General features: G+C 42.7%; 1 protein-coding gene across 1 annotated transcript; it reads right to left on the minus strand.

Annotated features, from left to right (window-relative positions):
* Positions 1-381: 381 nt before the first annotated feature.
* Positions 382-19,334, minus strand: sptlc2a (serine palmitoyltransferase, long chain base subunit 2a). The gene is made up of 12 exons (XM_079174596.1): positions 19,057-19,334; positions 16,582-16,776; positions 15,804-15,958; positions 14,524-14,672; positions 13,276-13,400; positions 12,366-12,459; positions 11,074-11,179; positions 10,075-10,294; positions 9,172-9,298; positions 7,615-7,750; positions 7,357-7,486; positions 382-3,943 (listed from the first exon to the last, which is right to left on the minus strand). The coding sequence occupies exons 1-12, from the start codon at positions 19,216-19,218 to the stop codon at positions 3,824-3,826; spliced, it is 1,719 nt and encodes a 572-aa protein (XP_079030722.1). The 5' UTR covers positions 19,219-19,334; the 3' UTR covers positions 382-3,823.
* Positions 19,335-19,603: the final 269 nt, after the last annotated feature.

A 19,603-nucleotide genomic window follows, 5' to 3' on the forward strand; every position in this document is an offset into this window, starting at 1 on the left:
TTGAGAAGGATGCTTTACTGCAGCCACTGCATCCAAAAAGCTTCCCCTGGTTAAGTTTCTGCATCCGTTTGTTGTCACCACATATAACACACTTTTTGATCAAATCAGACATTGTTAAAAGCAGCTGGGTTTTTATTGAGCGTAAAACTTGAATCAAGTTTTTCCTGAACCTCCTGTAGTTGCTTTTAGACGCCCCCCCCCCCACCCCACGCTTAGAGACAAACATTTTGGGTTTGTTAATGATTTAGCACCTTTAATAAAGCCTTTTTAATATAAGCTTCCTCTTTGTTCCTTATTAATAATTAGTTTTTATTGCAAAAAAAGATGTTGGACCAGAGAAACACGTATTATATGAATGTGACAAGGTTAAAGACTTGTGGGGGAGAAGAAACATATTTTTATAAATCAGTTCTTCCATTTGTGTTTGTGGACATATTGGTATAATTATACAGTAATTTAGTAGTTCAAAAGTTGAACATGCATGTTGTAATTGATCTGTTGTTCAAAAATAACTATGTAAAAAAAATGATCTCCCAATTTACTATGCACAAGTAAAAATGTTATTGAAGTTTGTGGAGCCTGCATGGGTTGCCAGTAAGTACACAAAGAACCCAAATTATTCTAACCACATACCCATCAGATGTTAAAGTTTTCTTTTTTTAACATACGCTGTTAGTTATATGATAAAGTGCCGGTACTAAGTTGGCACACCAATCTGAATAGTGGACGTGATGAAATAAGTCGTTCATTAGCTTATCTAAGTGTGTAAAAGAGGAGACTTACAACACTGACGACATTTCAAAAGCGCTTCGATTTTTATTGTTTTAACAATCAACTGATGTCATCGACGGGGGGGTGACGCTTTACATATTAATAATATGATCAAATGCGTGGGAATTAGTCAACAGAGGACGCATCCAGTGCTAAAAGTATCAGAAATATGTTTGCTTCAAAAGGCACTATATCAGAAAATAATGATCTCTGATGTGTGGTAACTTGCACTACGCCGATGAAATAATTGCCTCTATAAATGGCGCTCTCGAGCGCTGTTAACCAAAGCTGCCAGTGATAACGATAACCATCGTTCCCAGGTCGCTCTATAGTGAACTAAATATCTAGATCTATCTATCTATAATGATCTAATTCATATTAAGAATAGCATCATTAAGACATAATTCTATTTCCGTATCAAAATGTGCTCTGTGTGCCTACTTTTAGTATCATTTGATGACTTTTCTGTGTGCAAACTTAAAAATACATTAAAAAGACAATCTGCATCTATACGAGTAACATTGTAAATCTTAGCTTTGAGCTCATGAAAAATCATTTGTAGATAAAGTTTTGATAAGTTTTCTATCGGAAGGAAACTAAATAACACAAGAATCTCCCGTTTACAGTGACAGATAAACAACTACTATGCAAGAGGATAGAAGAGACATGTTAGCTTTCTCTGGAATGTGGTGGGTTTTTAAGACAACATAAAAAAAAAGAGAAAAAAGTCACATCGATGAGAACAGTGTGTATTTCATTGGGCACCACTGGCTGTGGTGCAGAGCAGCTTGAATGACTCGTCCTTACTGTACATGCATTAGTATGCGGAACGAGCGGTTACGCAACGCTTGTCGGAGTGCAAGCGAGTGTGAATGATGTATGTGGAATGTCTTTTTTTTTTTACACAGCTGCCTTCACTTAAGAGAGTGTTGTTGTCCCAAAGCTCAGTAGCACAAAGCAAAAGTTTGAAAAGACGGGAACTATATAATTAAATAAAAGCAAGTGAAAGTGCAGTGACACACAGACATACCTGAAACCATGCAAGCAAGCGGGCACACACACACGTCTCTAGTCTCACACCGGGTGAAAGTATGAATGCCTTTTATGTCACAGCACTTTTACCAGGCATTCAAACAATATGAATCACATCCAGACTAGTCTTGAATCAAAAGATTAGTTATATTTGTCGCACTTCTTGGGAGTGACTAAACTGACCGAAGATTAAACTTGAGCTTTGATACCAATAAACTAGACTGTATTAATAGACTATTAAGTGATATTAAATTAATCTGTAACACAAAAACTGTACAAATACGCACCAACATACAATCATACTAATGTCAGTGATGGGGATATAAAAGACAGCTGTGGGAATGAGAGGCCAGACAAATCCAAGTGTAACAGACGATGAGGGTTTAAGTTCAACGTTAAATAGATATTTCCATTTGTTTTTTAATAGCAGTGACTTACTATTAGTCTGAATTGCAATGTTGCCTTCTTAAGTTATCATTTCAGAAAACTGGTGTTATTATTTTTAAATTATATTCCATATGTTTGGAGTTGTGGGGGTAAATTAAGCTTTGTTTACATTATATACGTTAATGTTGTCACTGGAATATACAAAAAAGAAAACCTTCATACAATTTCCATTTTGGCACTGTTGCACTGACCCAGAGCTGGCGTTAGCTGAGGCAATGAGGTTGTCAAGCTGTAGCTCATGGCGGTTTTAATGAGTTTTTCCTGAATGCTGATTATGCAAAGTAAATTAGTGTACAATAGCAAGTATTGGACGCTTAACCTGACAGCCCACTGACCCGAATTTAAAAGGAAAAGTTGTTTTGGGAAAAACACTTATTTTCTTTTGTTTAAATTTAGAGAGGCGATCGATACTACTCTCGTGTCTGTACGGTAAATATAAAACTAGGGCCAGCAGGTTATTAGCTTAGCTTAGCATAAAAAACAGGGGAGAGCGTTTGCTAAAATCGGTCCAAAAAAATGAGTGTAGAAATGACGATGGATGATGGATGTATATTAATAAGACCTGGATACTCAGCCTTGCATCCAATTCTGCCCAGTGGCTACTGGTCGTATTGCAGCAAAAGAAATCCCCCCGTGGGCCCAAAAAGCATTTCCCCATAGACCTCCATTGTAAAAGAGAAATCTGTAAAACTGTTGACAGGACACCTTGAGATGCAAACAGGGTCCAGTATGACCCTTTTTAATAAGCATTTTTTTTTTATCCATGGAGGTTTTATATTTGCAGAACTTTCCCCAGCCGAGAAAAGCGATTTGAAAATTGGCGACTTCATCACAATTTAAAGTCTATGGGCCGAGCGGGACCCCGCGGGCGGCGCCAGCGAGGGCAACTTAATACATCCATGGGAGTTACGGGCTGGAACCATTTCTCTTTGGGCTACACTAAGCCAAGCGCTTGCTGGATGTAGCTTCATATTCACTGCACAGTAATGAGAATGGTACTAATCTTCTCATCTAATTGTAGAAAGAAAGAAAAAAGGCAACAGATGGCTTTAGAACAAGTCGTTGCATTGGTCAGGGTAGTTATCTGCTGCTCAACATCTTCTTATATTTGGCAACTTTTTTGTAGTACTACATCCTCACTGCTGTTTTTTTCCAGACATTTTGAAAGTTGGCATTTGTCCACTCCACATATACAACCACAATGCTTAACATGACACATGCTAGAAGCACCACACACACACACACACACACACACACACACACACACACACACACAACTAAAAGTCTTTGACACAAAATGATAAAAAAAAGAAGTAATAACCTTTATAAGTTTAAGTGCTGTTTTTCAGTGTGTGCACCACAAGTTCTGCATGTGTTAAGTAAGGCAAAGTAGAATTAACGACTGATTGAAGTGTTTTTCCTTTTGTTGGGGGTTTACTTTATGGCCAGCTAGTGGCAAGGAGGCCCCTGCGCACATCTCAGTCCTCATGGAAAACTTGTGATCCATCTTGACCCGTTCGGTAATTTCTGGGGTCGATTCTGGTTCACGCCACTTCAGGAGAGGAGCGGCTCATCAGTCGTCGATGTCCTCGTACACGTCATCGTCGACGGGCCGCGCCAACGACGGCTGGATTTTGTGTCGGGAATACTTGAGCTGAAGAAGGTCTCCTACCTCACTGATGACACTCAGCGCCTGTGGAGACATTCGTACAATAATAAAAAAAGCTGTCACCGTGAAGGGCAATATGTGGCCCGGGGAAATTTAATGCTGCACCAAGCAAGATTTTTTTTTTATGGAAAAACACAGCAGTCTTGTAAGTTTAAATCACAAACATGGCTGACTTTAATGCTGCAGACGGACCCAATCTTTCCCATTTTTCTTGAGGTGAAGTCACCAGTAGGACATTTCTTTTACGGTGAGTTCATTTCCGGCTGATCCTCAGTATTAAAAGTGTCTTATTTCTGAGTAATGTCAGTGAAAGTTTCTACGTTTCAAGCAGTCACATGATCCACAATAACAACACAACCTGGGTGTGACTGAATGCAATGTTACGTACTACTGGAGACGGAGTCCCTTGGGTTGATTATGGTGTTGTCAGATAAGACACAAAGAAAAAAAAAACTGGTTTTCTGATGTTCAGCCCATGTTCAGACTGATTAAGTTTAAAAAAACAATATTGATCACATTTTAACTTCAAGATGCATTAATTGACATTAAGGCCACTTGCGCAACAAACTGTGAAATAATCATTATTGTAATTACAAGGAGAGACCACAGACCTACAACAAAAGTCAGTCTGGGGTGTCTCGCCTAAAGTTGTGGACAATACACTTTTAAAGACAAAGAACCTCAACACGATTGGCCATCTGTCCAAGGATAACAATTTAGAACCAATTGTTAAAAGCCAGGTGGAGAGCGTCATCTGAAACCTCATCTGTTTCTTACATCTCACCTGTAAAAGCTCTCATCTCTAAACCTACATGGAAGATGGGCCGTAATGAGTCAGCATTTTTGCAGTCTCGAAGTCAATGGGTTTTTTGAATGTTATTTTGGTTAGATACCTAAAACAAGGTCTGTGGTTAATACAATACATTTTCACTTTTTGTTCTACGATATGAAATGCGTCAGTAGATACCCGTCTGGGGAATTTCAAAGCTTTTGCGGTTTACAAACGCGGTTGCCAACAAGTGGCTAAAGGAGGCTACAAAAACGTCATCACGCCGAACACTCGTCCGCCTTAAGCTTCATGGTGCAGACGTGAAGTCACGCGACCTAGTGTAGTTCAGCCTAACATTAGCTTTTTACATCTGGAATTTACGCTTCAAAAACAAAAAAAAAGTGGTGCTCATTTGTGAATCTTGCTGAACAAAACGTGTACGTTTCATAAACATTTGTTTGCCACTGAGCTTATTTTCTGCAATAATCCAAAGGAAAAATCCCATTGTTTTTTTGTAGAGTGAACCAGTGTGATTCTTGCTTACTGGGTTGGCCTACAAAAATACATCATCCCTGCATCTATGCATTGACTTTGTATTGCTTGAAGATGCCCCTTTGTCACCTCCGTCTGCTAGCAAACAAAAGACAAATCTCTAAAAGCTGCTGTGTGGTTGGAAACACCATTTATTTTTAAGGTGCCGAAACATTTGCAAGTGTCTCAGCTAACCACATTGTCTTGCTAACACATACTGTAGCTAAAATAATCTTGCTAACAGCTATCTTGTCCCATCATTATTTTAGTTATCAACTTCACGCCTGGTAGACATAGCGTGCTAAAATAATCCTTTGATGTGCTCTGATTTAAAGTTTTTAGCTAGCTACAGCAATTCTGTTAGCGTTTCATTCCCTTGGTTGCATATTGTGACACCTAGCTAGCTAGCAAGCCGAGGCGACCGACGTGTTGGTGACGTTCATTCTGCGAGAAGAGAGATTCAGATTAGTTTCACACATAATTATCACTATAACAAATCTAAGACTTTCTTTAAATGAATGTGTTGGAACAATTCAAACCGGATGAAAAAAATATTTGTCTTTCACCATTGACTACCATAAATTATTTCCCAAACCAAAGTCCCACGGGGGCCACTGAAAGGCCCTGGACTTTGCCTCTATAAAGCACTTGAATGGCACAAAATGGCCACAGAATGCCCTAAATAAAGCAATCTTAGTCTGTTTCCACTGTTTCAAGAAGTCAGTGTAGATTAGCATGATTTGTCCAGTAGGATATTAATGTGGTCAGTGAAATGAAACGTCTTCAGAAGGACAAAAGAAAAGGAATTAAGGTTTATGTTTACGTGTGTGGGTGTCTTCGATTGAGAAGCTAAAACTGCGAAAGCTCACCAGCAGATAAAAGAGACACACAAATCGACATGACACATCAAAGTACCCGAGAATGATACGGAGAGGACGCTAACAAAGAGAGACTTTAACATCATGACAGATAAAAGCACTACAGCGCTACAATACTCCCACTCCCTGTCTTCGCTTTATTTAAAAAAAAAAAAAAAGAGGGAACGGGACTGGATAACAGCCCCCGACACGACAGCACTTCCCGGAGACACGGCACGCATCTGAGCCGACTGAGGCACAAGGACGCTCCAATTAGACGGGAGGCGGTTCAGCCACTGTGCGAAAGGATCTGTGTTTATGTGAGAATGAGTGACGGGCCGAAGCTCAACGGTGACTGGAAGAGGACGAGCAGGCGGGTCTGCAGGGAAGAGGAGAGGAGTGGGCGGCTCTCTGATGTTTCGCCAAGAGCGATCAAAGCGGAACAGTCTGCGCGAACGTAGAGCAACACAATGAGGAAATAGAAAGGTTAAAGTGGAGGTGAAACACGGGGAAGGTTCTCTGAATACACTGACACATACGGGGCAGGGAGGGATTCTGAAGTGACTCAAAAGACATCTCCACAAGAAGACATTTTGGGGTCATGACAGATCACACCTGTGTCCTTCCGATTTCTGTCAGTTTTTCCCGCCCACTAGACCGCCCCGCTTCCCTTTCAGTGACCTCTTGGCTTAGATTGAAACAAATTGAAGGTTATTACACCAACTTGGAGCAGGGGAGCTAGCAGTTGGTGCTACTGAAACAATATGCCAATGGTGGAATATTGGCATTTACACCCTTCTCTTCTTTCTGGACCCAATGTGTGTACAGGTCTAGTATTTGTATGTAGCCCTAAGCCTCTGTAAGCTCAGTTCAGTAAGGCTTGGGACGGACAACTCTGACTAATTAAAGACATTCAAACCACCCGCAGTGGGTTTTTCACAGAATAATTATGGCTTCAGCTTTGCCTGCACAGGAGATCGGTCTGTGTGCCAGTGAGATCTGGCTTCAAGAGATGAGACACCTGCTACTACAGTGTGCTGCAGTCAAAACAATACTTTTTTGATGAGAAAAACTGAAGCAGGTTTCTCACACTAAATACAAGGTGGGGCTGAAGGATATAAATGTTTTTTTAACAAAATCTTTCGAGGGCTTGTTCACTGTGTTTTTGTTTTAACAATATTCTCAGTTCTTTGCCCAAAGAGAACACAAGTCGAAGCCATTCAAAGTGACAAGTCTCATTTTCTGTCTGAAGCTGTTCAGCGGTGAAAGCAATTAGTTACCCTGTCGAGCACGTCTTTCGTGTGGGCGGCTGAGATGCAGAAGCGCGCCCGGGACTCGATGATGGGCGTAGCGGGGAAGCCCACGACCACCACCCCGATGTTCCTCTTCAGCATCTCCCTGCCGAACGCTCTGATGGGCCGAGCGGGGACAGAAATTACAAACACACACAACATTGTCAATTCATTGTCGACTGATTTTAGAGGCATTGCTCTGATTGGAGGAGGACAACAAGCAGCTGGACAAAGCTCGAGGCTCACCCTATCTTGGCGGGCATGTAGAGCATCATGGGCACAACGGGCGAGTCCTCGTTGCCGTAGATGATGAAGCCCATCTCTCCAAGCCTCTTGCGGAAGTAGACCGTGTTCACCGCCAGCTGTTGCACACGCTCGAGGCCTTGGGTTGACGAGAGGAGATATTGAAACGTGAGTTGACCCTCTTATCGAAGTTAATGATCGTTTTGTGTCTGTTCGACACGACTCACTACTCAAAAGATAGAATCAATGCAGAAAACAAAATACTGGACTGAAATAAAATGTATATGAAGAGTCAAGACTCTCTTTTCATCCCTTAACCAGAGGTGACGCTTCTGGTACAGGGGTGGGGGGAAAAGGGAGGCAATTATTTATCGCTAGTTTGATGATGCTTTGAAAAGAAGAAGAAAAAGAAGGTTCACAAGCAGCTACAAGCAATCACATTCATGAGATGTGCGTTACAGCATCCAGGCACCACGGGGAGACCAGGTTTCTCACTTTCTCTGGGTTCTTTTGAACAGCTGGGTTTGCAAGACTACAAGCTCGACTAACGATGCTTTTTGGGGTTAAATTAAATGGAACAAAAGGTCAATTCTAGCTGAGATTTATCTGGACTAGCCTTGCAATAATGGAGGAGTAGAAGAGAGATGCTATTGACTATTTCTAAAATTGATTGCCTTCAACTCTTTGAGGAGGAACTGGATTCAGATAAGACTACTGTGACGCCGTGACCGTCTTAGATTTCATTAGTGTGCACTGACACCCGGTGGCGCCTGATGACAATTACAGCAGATAAGATAGGATCCACGAAGCACAGCTAGACAAAGCTAGTCTGATGGTTGTCACTCTCAGTTCATTTGTAATGGTTCGGTAGGAAAGTATCGGATGCATGTCATTCATTAAAGAGCCTTTGCTTATTATGACATGTCACAATAAATGAAGCTCTCAATGGTGCTGTTTGAGCAGTAGGCTACTTGAGTTGCGACTTGTGGTTAGCAGGGCTGGTATTTGGTAAAAATAGATAGCATCAAATGCTCAGTAGTTTCATTCCTGAGAACATCGCATTACTTTTGCGGTCGAAAAAAGGGGGCAGGGCATTGGGGCCCATGGTAACAGAGCATCAAAGATAAAACGTATCGACACACTCTCGCATCGTGTGAAAGTGCAGTGGGTAGACTTCATTCCATCTGAATCGCAGTCAGGGATCTTTCTAAAAGAAAGGTGTAAAAGGTGCCCTGTGGAGTTCTCATGTAAACAAACAAAAGCTGTGTCGACCTTCAGTGTGAAGTCTCCAAGATGCTTCTGCATTTCTATCCACATTGAAACCTGCATTATTTATATCCATGTTTCCTTGCTAGCAGTCTGCTGTGGAATAGTGTGAAACCACTGCTGGGACTGTGTATTGCATGTGCGTCAGACAAATGAAAAGAAGACCCATTTATTACTAAAAACCTCTACAGGGTACCTTTAAAACATATATATATATTTATATATATATATATATATATATATATATATATATATATATATATATATATATATATTTATTGTTGTACCACTCACCGATCGTTGTTCCATCCTCTCCCATAATGCACTTCATAGAAGTGATGATTTGCTCCACCACAGGAGGAGACATGGAGGTGGCGTAGACCGCACTGTGCGAATGGGAGCGCAGGTACTCAATGAGCTCCTAAACCCAGCAGATACACAGGAGATGTAAGGAGACGTGCATGGAAAGCTTGAATTAGTCTATCAGACAAGTGAGGGTTCAGAACTCTCATGCATGCCCCTTATTCCCTATATTTGCATTCAAATTAAAATACATGAACAGTTACAATTTCAAAAGATCATGGAATGTATACTGTTTTGTACAGATTGTAAGTCTACAATAGGCTCTGGCATCCAACTGTACGTTTTGTCCTTCCACTTATAAAACAAGATTACCATCCGTCCTCACCGTTTTGCAACAAAGTTTGAAAGTAATGCAGGTTATTAACACTGCGTCTCAAGCTACATCCTGTAACTTTGACACTCTTGTGGTGAAGGTGGTGGGAGAAGGTGACAGGAAAGTAAGTCTGCTCACATTAACTTTTTGTCTCAGTGTCACAATCTCTTCACGGAAACATAAAAGCAGTTCACATCCTGAAGTCGAGAGGCCTGTGAACCTGGCCTTTTGTTTTGATAAATCGATGTAATGTTACAGGGCTAATAGGTCGGGAATGCAGCGGTCATGCGCTGCCAGGTAGAAAATCAACATTACTGAGATGACGGGTGTCTTTACCACACCTGCGACTTTTGTCACTTGACACAGTTACCCCAGATCTTGAGAGATAGTTTGCAACTTGAACATTAAGATTGCCGTTTAGCCTAGTTCAGTAAACCAGCCATTAATTGTGACTGCAAGTGCTTTCTTTTACAACTGTGCTTTCAAAAACAGATTAAACCTACGACCCCCCGCATCCTCACCCTTTTCCCTGCGATGTATCCCCCCGCGGCGCCGAAGCTCTTGGTGAAAGTGCCCATCATGACGTCCACATCACAGGGGTCCAGGCCAAAGTAATCGACCACACCTCTCCCTCTCGGCCCCAGGGCCCCTATGCTGTGGGCCTCGTCTAGGTAAAGGTAGGCCCGGTAGCGCTTCTTCAGGGCAATCACCTCTGGCAGGCACACTACGCTGCCCTCCATGCTGCAAAGAGAAACAAAAACAAAACAAAGTTAATTTCCTTCCTGACAACCCAGGAAACCTGAGCTCAGGGGGAGCACTCCCCGTTCCTCTGCCAGGAACTGTTAGGAACTGTCAACTGGTGAGCAGACGTTACCTGCATGACAACTGTCTCAAATATTCTGTTCACATGTGCCAACTCGTGGAAATAGTGGAACAATGCACAGGAAAGAGCAAGGGTGCAGAGTGTTCCTGCAGATCGCTGTACAGTGCAGCTTCTTGCAGCCACCCTGTCTGGCATAATAAAGTAACACATCAAAGTTGCTCACCGCGTGTACAACCAGTAAGAGCTAACCAAGCACCGAGTCAGCTCTGTCAAACAGAAATCCAATCCCCGGGAGTGTTGATACTGCTGAATTCCAATGGAACCACATGAACCATCAATAGAAGATAAGAGCTGTTTGTGTTAGACTCCTACTGATAAACATGCTTTGCCTTATCTTTTAGGGAAATACAAAGAACTGGCTGTAAACATGGAAATAATTGGATTAAATTCAACCTGTTTTTTTAAACTTAAAGCCAAAATCTGTTGATTGAAAACAGTTACCAATTGCATAGAATCTGATGAAACTACGTGAAGCAGTGCTCATGTTGAAACCAGGAAGGAAATAATTCTTTTAAAGCTGGTAACTCCTTTTGTTCCACTGCTTTTGGCCAATTACACTTTTAGAGCCTAGTCAACTGTAAAACACCTGGAAGGGTTTTATTAAAGATATTTATTGTGAAGGAAATGGGAAGGCTACCTGTAAATGCCCTCTACCACAATGAGGATCTTCTTCCATGGTCTGTGAGTCCTGGGCTGCCCGTGAACTATGGCCTCTCTCAGCAGTTTCTCAAGGCTCTGCATGTCTGACAGGAAAATCAAGAGAGACAAGTAATTGCACTAAATTCAAAAGTAAAGTTGTGGTATCAACAGTGGTAGCAGAAAAACACCTTATTGTCAGTTGGGAGTTCATCAGAACAAAGTGAGACATCACCCAACCACCAAACAAAACGTGGACAACAATACTGACTATTGGGTGTTTCATAGAACTTAATAATCGGATTGGAATCATATTCTTCAATAATGGGGTCAATTATTTTCATTATGTTGAAAGGTTGGTAGCCAACCTTTAGCTGCCAATTACTCAGACATAAGTAATTAGCATTAGGCAGCTAAAGTACCATTTAACGGGCCATAGCCGTCACCGCCATGGAGGCATCAAAATGAACACAAACTGTTCGTATGTGGGCGTAGCTTCAGAGACAAGCTGTAGCTAGTTAGCCAAATGGCTAATACAGTTATTGGCTTTTTTTTTTTTTTTAAACTAACTACACATACAAATTATCACACGTTATAATGAATGTATCTCATGTTCTATAAGAGCTATCTATGAGCTACCCTAAAGACATACTAGATGTATGTGAGCCACCGTTAGCAGCTAGGCAGCTAGCTCTTCTCCCCTGCATTTGACATACAAACAGACGAAGTGTGTTTTTGTGTGAATATAATGAAGTTTGTGATAGAGAAAGAAGATACAGTTTACTGAAAGCCAATACGACTTTCAACAGCAGGAAAAAGCACAGGTGTTACTACTAACATTAACAGAGGCTATTCTTCTGTTACATTCAAGCGTGACAGTGAGCCAGCATGAACAATAGCATGAGGACCCGGAAACTAACGCAGCCGTCACTCATTCTATTCTTCAACTTTTTAAATCCTCAGATTATGATACCCAACTTCCCCCGAGACACAGACTGCAGAGCTAACTCCCCAGTAGTGTGTGTATGAAAAAGTGATGAGATCAAGTGACCACATGGTGGCGACATACAGCATATGGAAGGATAAGTAAGAATAACTTTTCTCATTATTAAGTAGAGTCATTACGTACATCAATGACGAATGTACCGAAAATGGCAACCAAAGCCATAGGGGCTTCTGAAGAAGGAAGCAATGAATGAAGCTAAACAGGAGGACTCACAAACACAGAAAGAAACATTGACCTAGGTAGGAGATATAACTGAAAGGGCAACATATTTGTGATCACAGACTCACTGTTGTGTTTGTAGACTCTGATGGTGGACCCCGAGAGTCTGGCTCCCAGGACCAGAGAGGCATGGTTCAATTCATCACTCACAATCAGACAGCCCTGCAGGACACCGGGGGACATTTATAAAAGATTCATACATGTGATTTGTGTCCATCCATCTGAGGCAGCAGATAGTGTTACACATACAGACCTACCTACAAAAATCACATTAGTACATATATTCCTGTGACTTTTATGCTTATAAAATGATCTGAGATCATTAGATTCAGAATGCTGCTTAATTGATTGCATTGTTTGCCTGTGTAAGGGAGGCCATTGAGTCACTACTACTGATGTTGAAAGTGTACACTGGTTTGCCGCATTTCACAACGAGCAAAAGAATTCACACCGTTGGTTTCCTCTCGCCAGTGGGAACTATGTGGCGAGGAGCCTACCTGCCGAGCAACAACGGCAGCAAGGTGACAAAACAGTACAGGTCTGAACTCTTCTGTTATTTTTTTTCACTCTGACGTGCAGTCAAACCACCAGTTGCTCGTGCCAACAGGAAATGTTTGCTCCTGATATTTGAAGCCAGAGGACGGTTTTGTGTGGCAATGTTGCGAAATATATTTTGTTAAAACTAAATATGCTCCGCAAACAAAAGTGCCTGGCAGGAAACATAGTTCATCAAAAGGTGAATATACGCGAGTGCATGCACTACTACAAACCTAACATTCGTATGAGGTAGAGTGAGACAGTGGACAGGGAGAGAGGGAAGAAGAATAAGAAGAAGAAGAAGAAGAAGAAGAAAGTGCTGAGACAACATAGAGGAAAACCTGTAAAGGAAACAAACAGCAAGCTAAAAAAAAAAAAAAAAGAATGGAGGGGAAAGTGTGCTGCAAGAATAAAGAAGACATCTATCACCGGTGGTCTTACCTTGCCAGCCAGTGCTGGTATGTTCATGGAGTTGGTTGCAAACCCCATCCCAAACGCCATGGCTGACTCCACACCCAGGAACTGAGCCACCAGTTTCTCCATCTCCTCGTGTCTGTCTAGGTTACCTGAGGTGCAGATTTACAGGACATCACCAAACCAAACATAACCGCAGAGATTAGCCTCACATAGGTTGCTTGGTAAATATCTTCATTGGCTTTCTTGTTGAGAATTACACGATAAGATTGATACCACTCTCATATCCGTCCCTTCAATATGGATCTTCTGCCAGGAGATGGTTAGCTTAGCTTAGCATAAAGACTGGAAGCGGGGGGGGGGGGGGGGGGGGTAAACAGCTTCGTCCAAAGCTCACTAATCAACATGTTGTACATCGTTCGATGAATTCGTACTGTAATCACTGTGATGCTGCCAGGACTTGTAGTTTTTACACTTCTTGTTTGTGTATGCATTAAACAAACAAGATATAATGTGTTACATAGTTAGCTTAAACGGTGCTAGTTGATGGAAGCTTTTATGGAGAGAGACACATTAGCCGTCTCCCTCTTGCTTAGCTGTTAGCCTGAAGCCTGAAAGCTAACCAGCTGCTGGCTGTAGCTCCATAACTAGCTTCATCTAACTCTGGGTAAGCAGTTTAACTAATCTACTGTGCGTCAATCAACGTATTGGATGTAAAACGGACTTCTGTTGTTGAGCACACGCTGGTGCACTCTCCTAATCAAAATGTGGGCCGGCCGGCCCTCTCCCTGTGTAAGCAGAGAAGAAGCGTCATTGGTTCTACTCTATCGGTAAAAATCTGCCAACCACATGACCGCTTCCAGGCCAATCTGGATCTTATCAGAATCGATCAGCAGACCGACCTCAGCCACACATTGCTGAAGTGCACACAGACTCACATGTTTTACATTGTGCTGGAATTGATTACACTGAAAGTTTTGATATTTATCAAAACAATCGATACTAATGTCACGGATACCCCAATGTTTTTGTCATGCATCTATTAAGAAAACCAAAGTTTGTTGTGCAGGACAAATAAAGCCTGGATATTAAACAACGCTTTGTGATACTCGCACACTGCGTTGTTAAGACAGAATCTACCGCGTTAAGTTTCCGCTGTGCCACAAAACAAAACCGGCCCATTATATTCTCTCTCTTTACTGCGGAGAATGCATCCCTCCAACATTCCTGCTGTTCAAAAGGAAGGCGTGTCTGTGTTTGGCCGTGTGATTGTACCCATCTCCTGCCTGGTGCTCGCAACTCCGACGCCGTACTTCAGGGTGACCTCGGCTGCGGAGTCGGCGCACGGACCGGTGTTCTCAGCGAAGCCCAAGTAATTGTACGAGCCCAAGTTGATCACATCCGTCACTACCCGACCCGTGTAACTGCAAGGGAGAGAGACGGAGGGTACAATCATGGAGATGACGTTACTGTTTATACAAGCCTATTGGTAGAGTTTCACACGTTTCACATTAAATGTGATCTGATGCTGTTCCCGCTCTGTCATGTCAGTCACATATGAAGGGAGAAAAAAAAATAGATTTGGGTCGTATCAATCTGCCAAGAGATGCGTTTTGATTTGCTACTCAGGTTTGAGACCCACAGCCCTGGCCTCATGTTAATTTACATAAGAAATAGAACGAAGGCCGTAAAGAGGCCAAGATGGTTGCAGCTGACGTTGAACTTTTTGTTTAAGCTGCTATTGCGTAAATTGGATGGTATATTCTCACTTAAAGAAGCAAGATCGGATGCATTTAAATCTTTTCGAGAAATAAAAGTTGTGTTTGTGGTACGTCTGACAGGATTTGGCAACACTTTCATATACCAGCTGGTCTCTGCATACTGCAGTCTGCTTATATTTTTCCATGGGACAGCTGTTATTACCACTTTCAGTTTTGTGCCAAGCCCCGCTTTAATGTGCTGCGATTGGCTGGTAGTGCTGTGCTCTGATTGGCCGTATGCACCGGGCGGACCTGGCTACGTCACAAGGTGATAACATGCATGTTGCAAGACGAAAATCCGGTCCGGCGATATCAGGCTATACCTAAATTACTGGATAATGGAAATTAAGAGTTCAAACGAGGACTTTAACCGGAGCTCTGGGAAACTTGATGTTGATTTGACATTTTGAAGTCAAAGTTTGTGGCAGCCCTCGTATATTTTTTGCTTATTTATCATAAAGATAATAGACACCAAATAGACCAAAGCCCTTTAGTGACTAATAATGACAGCTGGCGCCACTATACAACACATTCAAAGCTTGAGTTACACTTTTTCCTAGTGCCAGTTTCCTCTTTCATACAACAACACGACATTGCAGCTTTCTAGTTGGTGCATAAACCTGCTCGGTGTTATGGTAGACCAGTAACGTTACCCAATCGCTTTCCTAAAGTGAAATGTGTCACTTGGTATTTGACGAGTAGTAGGGTGTAACTGCTCTGATTAATGCGTCTGCATACCTTCCTGTTGACTTTTACATTACAGTGTTTACAGCCTTGAATAAATGTCTTTCTCACTCAAAAGTCCAGTTGTAGTCGCGGGACGTTCGCTCCATTAGGTCCATTTTGGCCCCCGGGACGCTGCATAGGGGTCGGTTCCAGTTGTCTCTTATGCGCATGTAGAGGTTTCTGGTGTAAAAGTTCTCAAAGTCCTGGTAGAGGGGCACAAAGTCCTACCCAGGGATGAAAAGAGAGAGCGTGATGAGGAGGACTAGGGAGGGGTACATTAGCCGAGGGGGAGAGTATCACAACTACCAGTAACTTCAAAGAATTATAAGCCATGTGTACTTTTGGCAGCCATAGCTGGAAGGAAAGAAATACAGAAATATCTTCACATTCAAACACATGTCAAGGAATTCATTTTCCTTGCTTCTCAGAGAAAACATCCTCAGGCTGATTTCATGACTTCCCCCGTGTCTATCTCAGCCGCTTCCTTTCCTCAACGTAACCAAACCCTTAAACACAATGGGCTTCGCTCTCAAAAGTTACACAACGGGTTGAAAAACAACCTCAGCGGTCAAGGACGCGTTTCAACAAACTGTGCTGATAACTCTACCATTAGCTGTGCGTTGACACAATGGCTGAATTGTGAAGAGAAGCCATAACAACTTGAAGATTCCATTAAATGATCGGAGGGTAAATTTGGTTCTAAATGCATACTTCCTCTCCAGACGCCAAGCTTGGAGCAATGCCTAACAATACTGAAACTGTTTAAAGTACAAGAGTCAATGGTTTCTAATTGGAGAGACTTTGTGGTGTGATGATAACATGCTGGTTCAGTTCTGGTTAACCTCACCTTCTGCTCCTCCTTCTCCCTGGCGATGTGGCACCGTTCGATCTTCCAGTGGCGGAGGAAGTCGCGCAGGTAGCCGAAGACGGTCAGGATGCCGTAGCCCATGTAGGTGAGCACCGCCACCAGCATGGGCGTCTCCTCGAACGACTCGACGAAGGGCCGGCCGTACAGGCCGCCGTGATGCTGCGCTGCGTAGACCTGGGCGGCACGGGAAAGCAGAAATCCTGATTAAACGACTGGGACTATGAATTCATCAAAAGCAATAGTACTTTTTAGTGCATGTTACCGTTTCTTTTTGAGTTGAAACATGCACTGTGGCTGTGTAATGTTAAAAAGCAAAACGTTCTGGCAAGAATATGCCAAAGAAGCATAAAAACAGACTTTTAAAATCTTTTAGATTATTGTTAGTTCATTGATGATTTAAAAAAAATATTACCTGATGTATATTTGAAAACATATATTTATAAATTTATATTAATTATATATAACAAAAACACGATATACTGCTTGCGGTAAAAAGTGCATTATTATTATTATAAAGTTGGGGAAAAAAATAACTCTGTATACACGTCTAGCCTGTAAAAAGTTGAAACCTATCTCCCTATGCAAACACACTTATGTCGAAGCTGCAATGCAGTTTCACGTTTTGAATACTTTATATACATGTAGAGTTGTCTTCCTGTCCTTTTGTCCTAGTGGGGACCAACAAAATAAAAAGACTTTAACAGAGGCTTATGTGCAGTCAAATTGTAAGTAGAGGGAACATAAGAAGGCATTAGCTCTGGTGCAGCTGTACACCAACTATACAGGAAAGAAAACAGTGTGTAACAAATGCCAGGGAGGGAGGATTTGACTGCCAAATAAGGGAAGAGCCGGCACTTGGAGCAGAGTGGCCTGCAACGCGTTCATAAACGTAACCTACTTAAGAAGTGTCCTTAAAAAAAAAAGTATCTTTCCTCATTCTGGGGGGGGGGGGCAGAAACTCGCAGACGTTACGCAATTCCCATCATGCGCGTCTCCGTGCTCACGGCCATTAGGCGCTTGCATGTGACCGGTCATGCCTTTTCCCCTCACATACCTGAACACGAGCAGCAACGCTGACATCTACACGAACCGTAGTCAGCTGAGGTTCAGTCACCAGGCGCTCGGTTTGCATTTTACTGTCCTTCAAAAGCTTAAACCGGAAATGGTCGTGAAGAATTTTACTTTCGCCAACGGTTAACCCGCTTAATATTTTACACAGTATTAGTATGTATTGTGATGTGCGAGCAAATTCCTTAAAAAAAAAAAAAAAGATGCAAATCCTACGAGAGAACTTGAAACATAAATGTTTCCCACTGTTTTCTTTTCATCTTGATGAGGGCGAGAATTCAGACTCAGTGTCAGTGCTCGTGTGCGACAGCATCTAAGCACACTGTCTGAGGGGACCTGTTAATTGGGACTGTTCCATACGGTGCACCTGAGGGAGGGGGGGAGATTTCATTAGCCTCTTTGGAAAAAGCTGTTTCCCAGCATGCATGATTTAACTGAACTGTCGCACTGGTTCAGTGCCACCTTATGGTGCCTTATAGTTACCCACTTCAAAGACACACACACACGTTAACAGACAAATATTTGCCAACCCAGAAGATTGCAACCAATACACACACACAGAAGTTATCCTTCACGAAATGTTAATAGTGCCATTTGAGGTCGAGAGGCGTAGCCAATATACTACAATTAGGTTCCACCAGAACACACACACACCACTCCTTCATAACAGGACATTGTCAACTGAGCAGATAGGAAGGCAACCTACAGACGTATTACTATCATCCAGACAGGACATATAAACTGCCACAAGTAGTTAGACTGGCTCCGAGGGTGTAGCATCATGAGGTCCTGAATGATGAGTCTTTTAGAAACGGCTATAGGTATTACACCATCCACAGTTCATCTTGCCCAATCACAGACACAGAGTCTGGTTACAGTTTGTCCTCTTCTTCAACTCAACATGCATATTATGCGCTAATGGGAGCTGTCACACCCGCAAATAAATGAAAACCTGTTTGGGCCAGCGGGGGGGGGGCATTATAAGCCCATTCATAAAGTTGAGATTTTAATATATTCAAATGTTGCTTGGTGCAAAAAAATGATTGTGACGAATCAATCGGCGTCTCGTTATGACTCGTGGAAAGCGGTTGGTTCATGTTTTGAGGGAGCGTATAACATTAAGAACGTGCGAATACTCTTTAAACGAGGGTCTTTGATATGGGGTTCCGCGTTTTGTAGTCGAGAGAATCGTAGCTCGATGGCAACAAACTGTCAGTTAGTGGACAGCCGAAAACGGGCGAGCTGTTATCGTGTCATCTCCTAACAACGCGCGAGTTGATGGAAGTGACAGTAATGTCAGCATCGTCCCGGGTATTTCCGGGTCCACATAGTAGATGTACCCGGCTACACCAGCCTCTCCTCCCCGTCCCATCCCCGGGGCCTCACCTCCTCCTCCATCTCCTCCTCGGGGCGGCAGTGGTGCTTGGGCTGCCGCTCATGGCAGCGGTGGAGGCTCTTCGCCAAGCCGTTTCTCCCCGGCTTCAGTCCGTTCTTCGCACGCGGACACACATCCCCGTCGGCCGGCTTGGTCACGGGGCTCTCGGTCATTGCTGGCCAACGGTTGTGGAGCCGCGACGGTAACTTGCATGTAGGAACACGGCGCCTGCCTCCGGTGCAAGGCGGTGACGGTATCCGAGCTGGGAAGGTTTACAACCGCACTGCCAACTCGTTCACAACACACACGCACATGCACATACACGTACAATAATAACAACACACCCTGTGGAAACCTAAAAAAATCCAGACGCAAAACACCGGAAATAAACGCCCATAATAATGTCGGAGGGGGCGGGGCCATGCGTTTCACAAGTACGGAAGGGCGTGGCTTGACCTTGATTCCCACTTTAATTTTTTTATAATGTTTATAGTGCTATCAACAGGGAAGATATAGATAGTGAAGTGGTGCACTTTGCTCTATAATACCTTTAAGAAG

The sequence above is a fragment of the Pholis gunnellus genome (genome assembly GCF_910591455.1).
Source record: "Pholis gunnellus genome assembly, chromosome: 15".
Classification (NCBI taxonomy): Eukaryota; Metazoa; Chordata; class Actinopteri; order Perciformes; family Pholidae; genus Pholis; species Pholis gunnellus.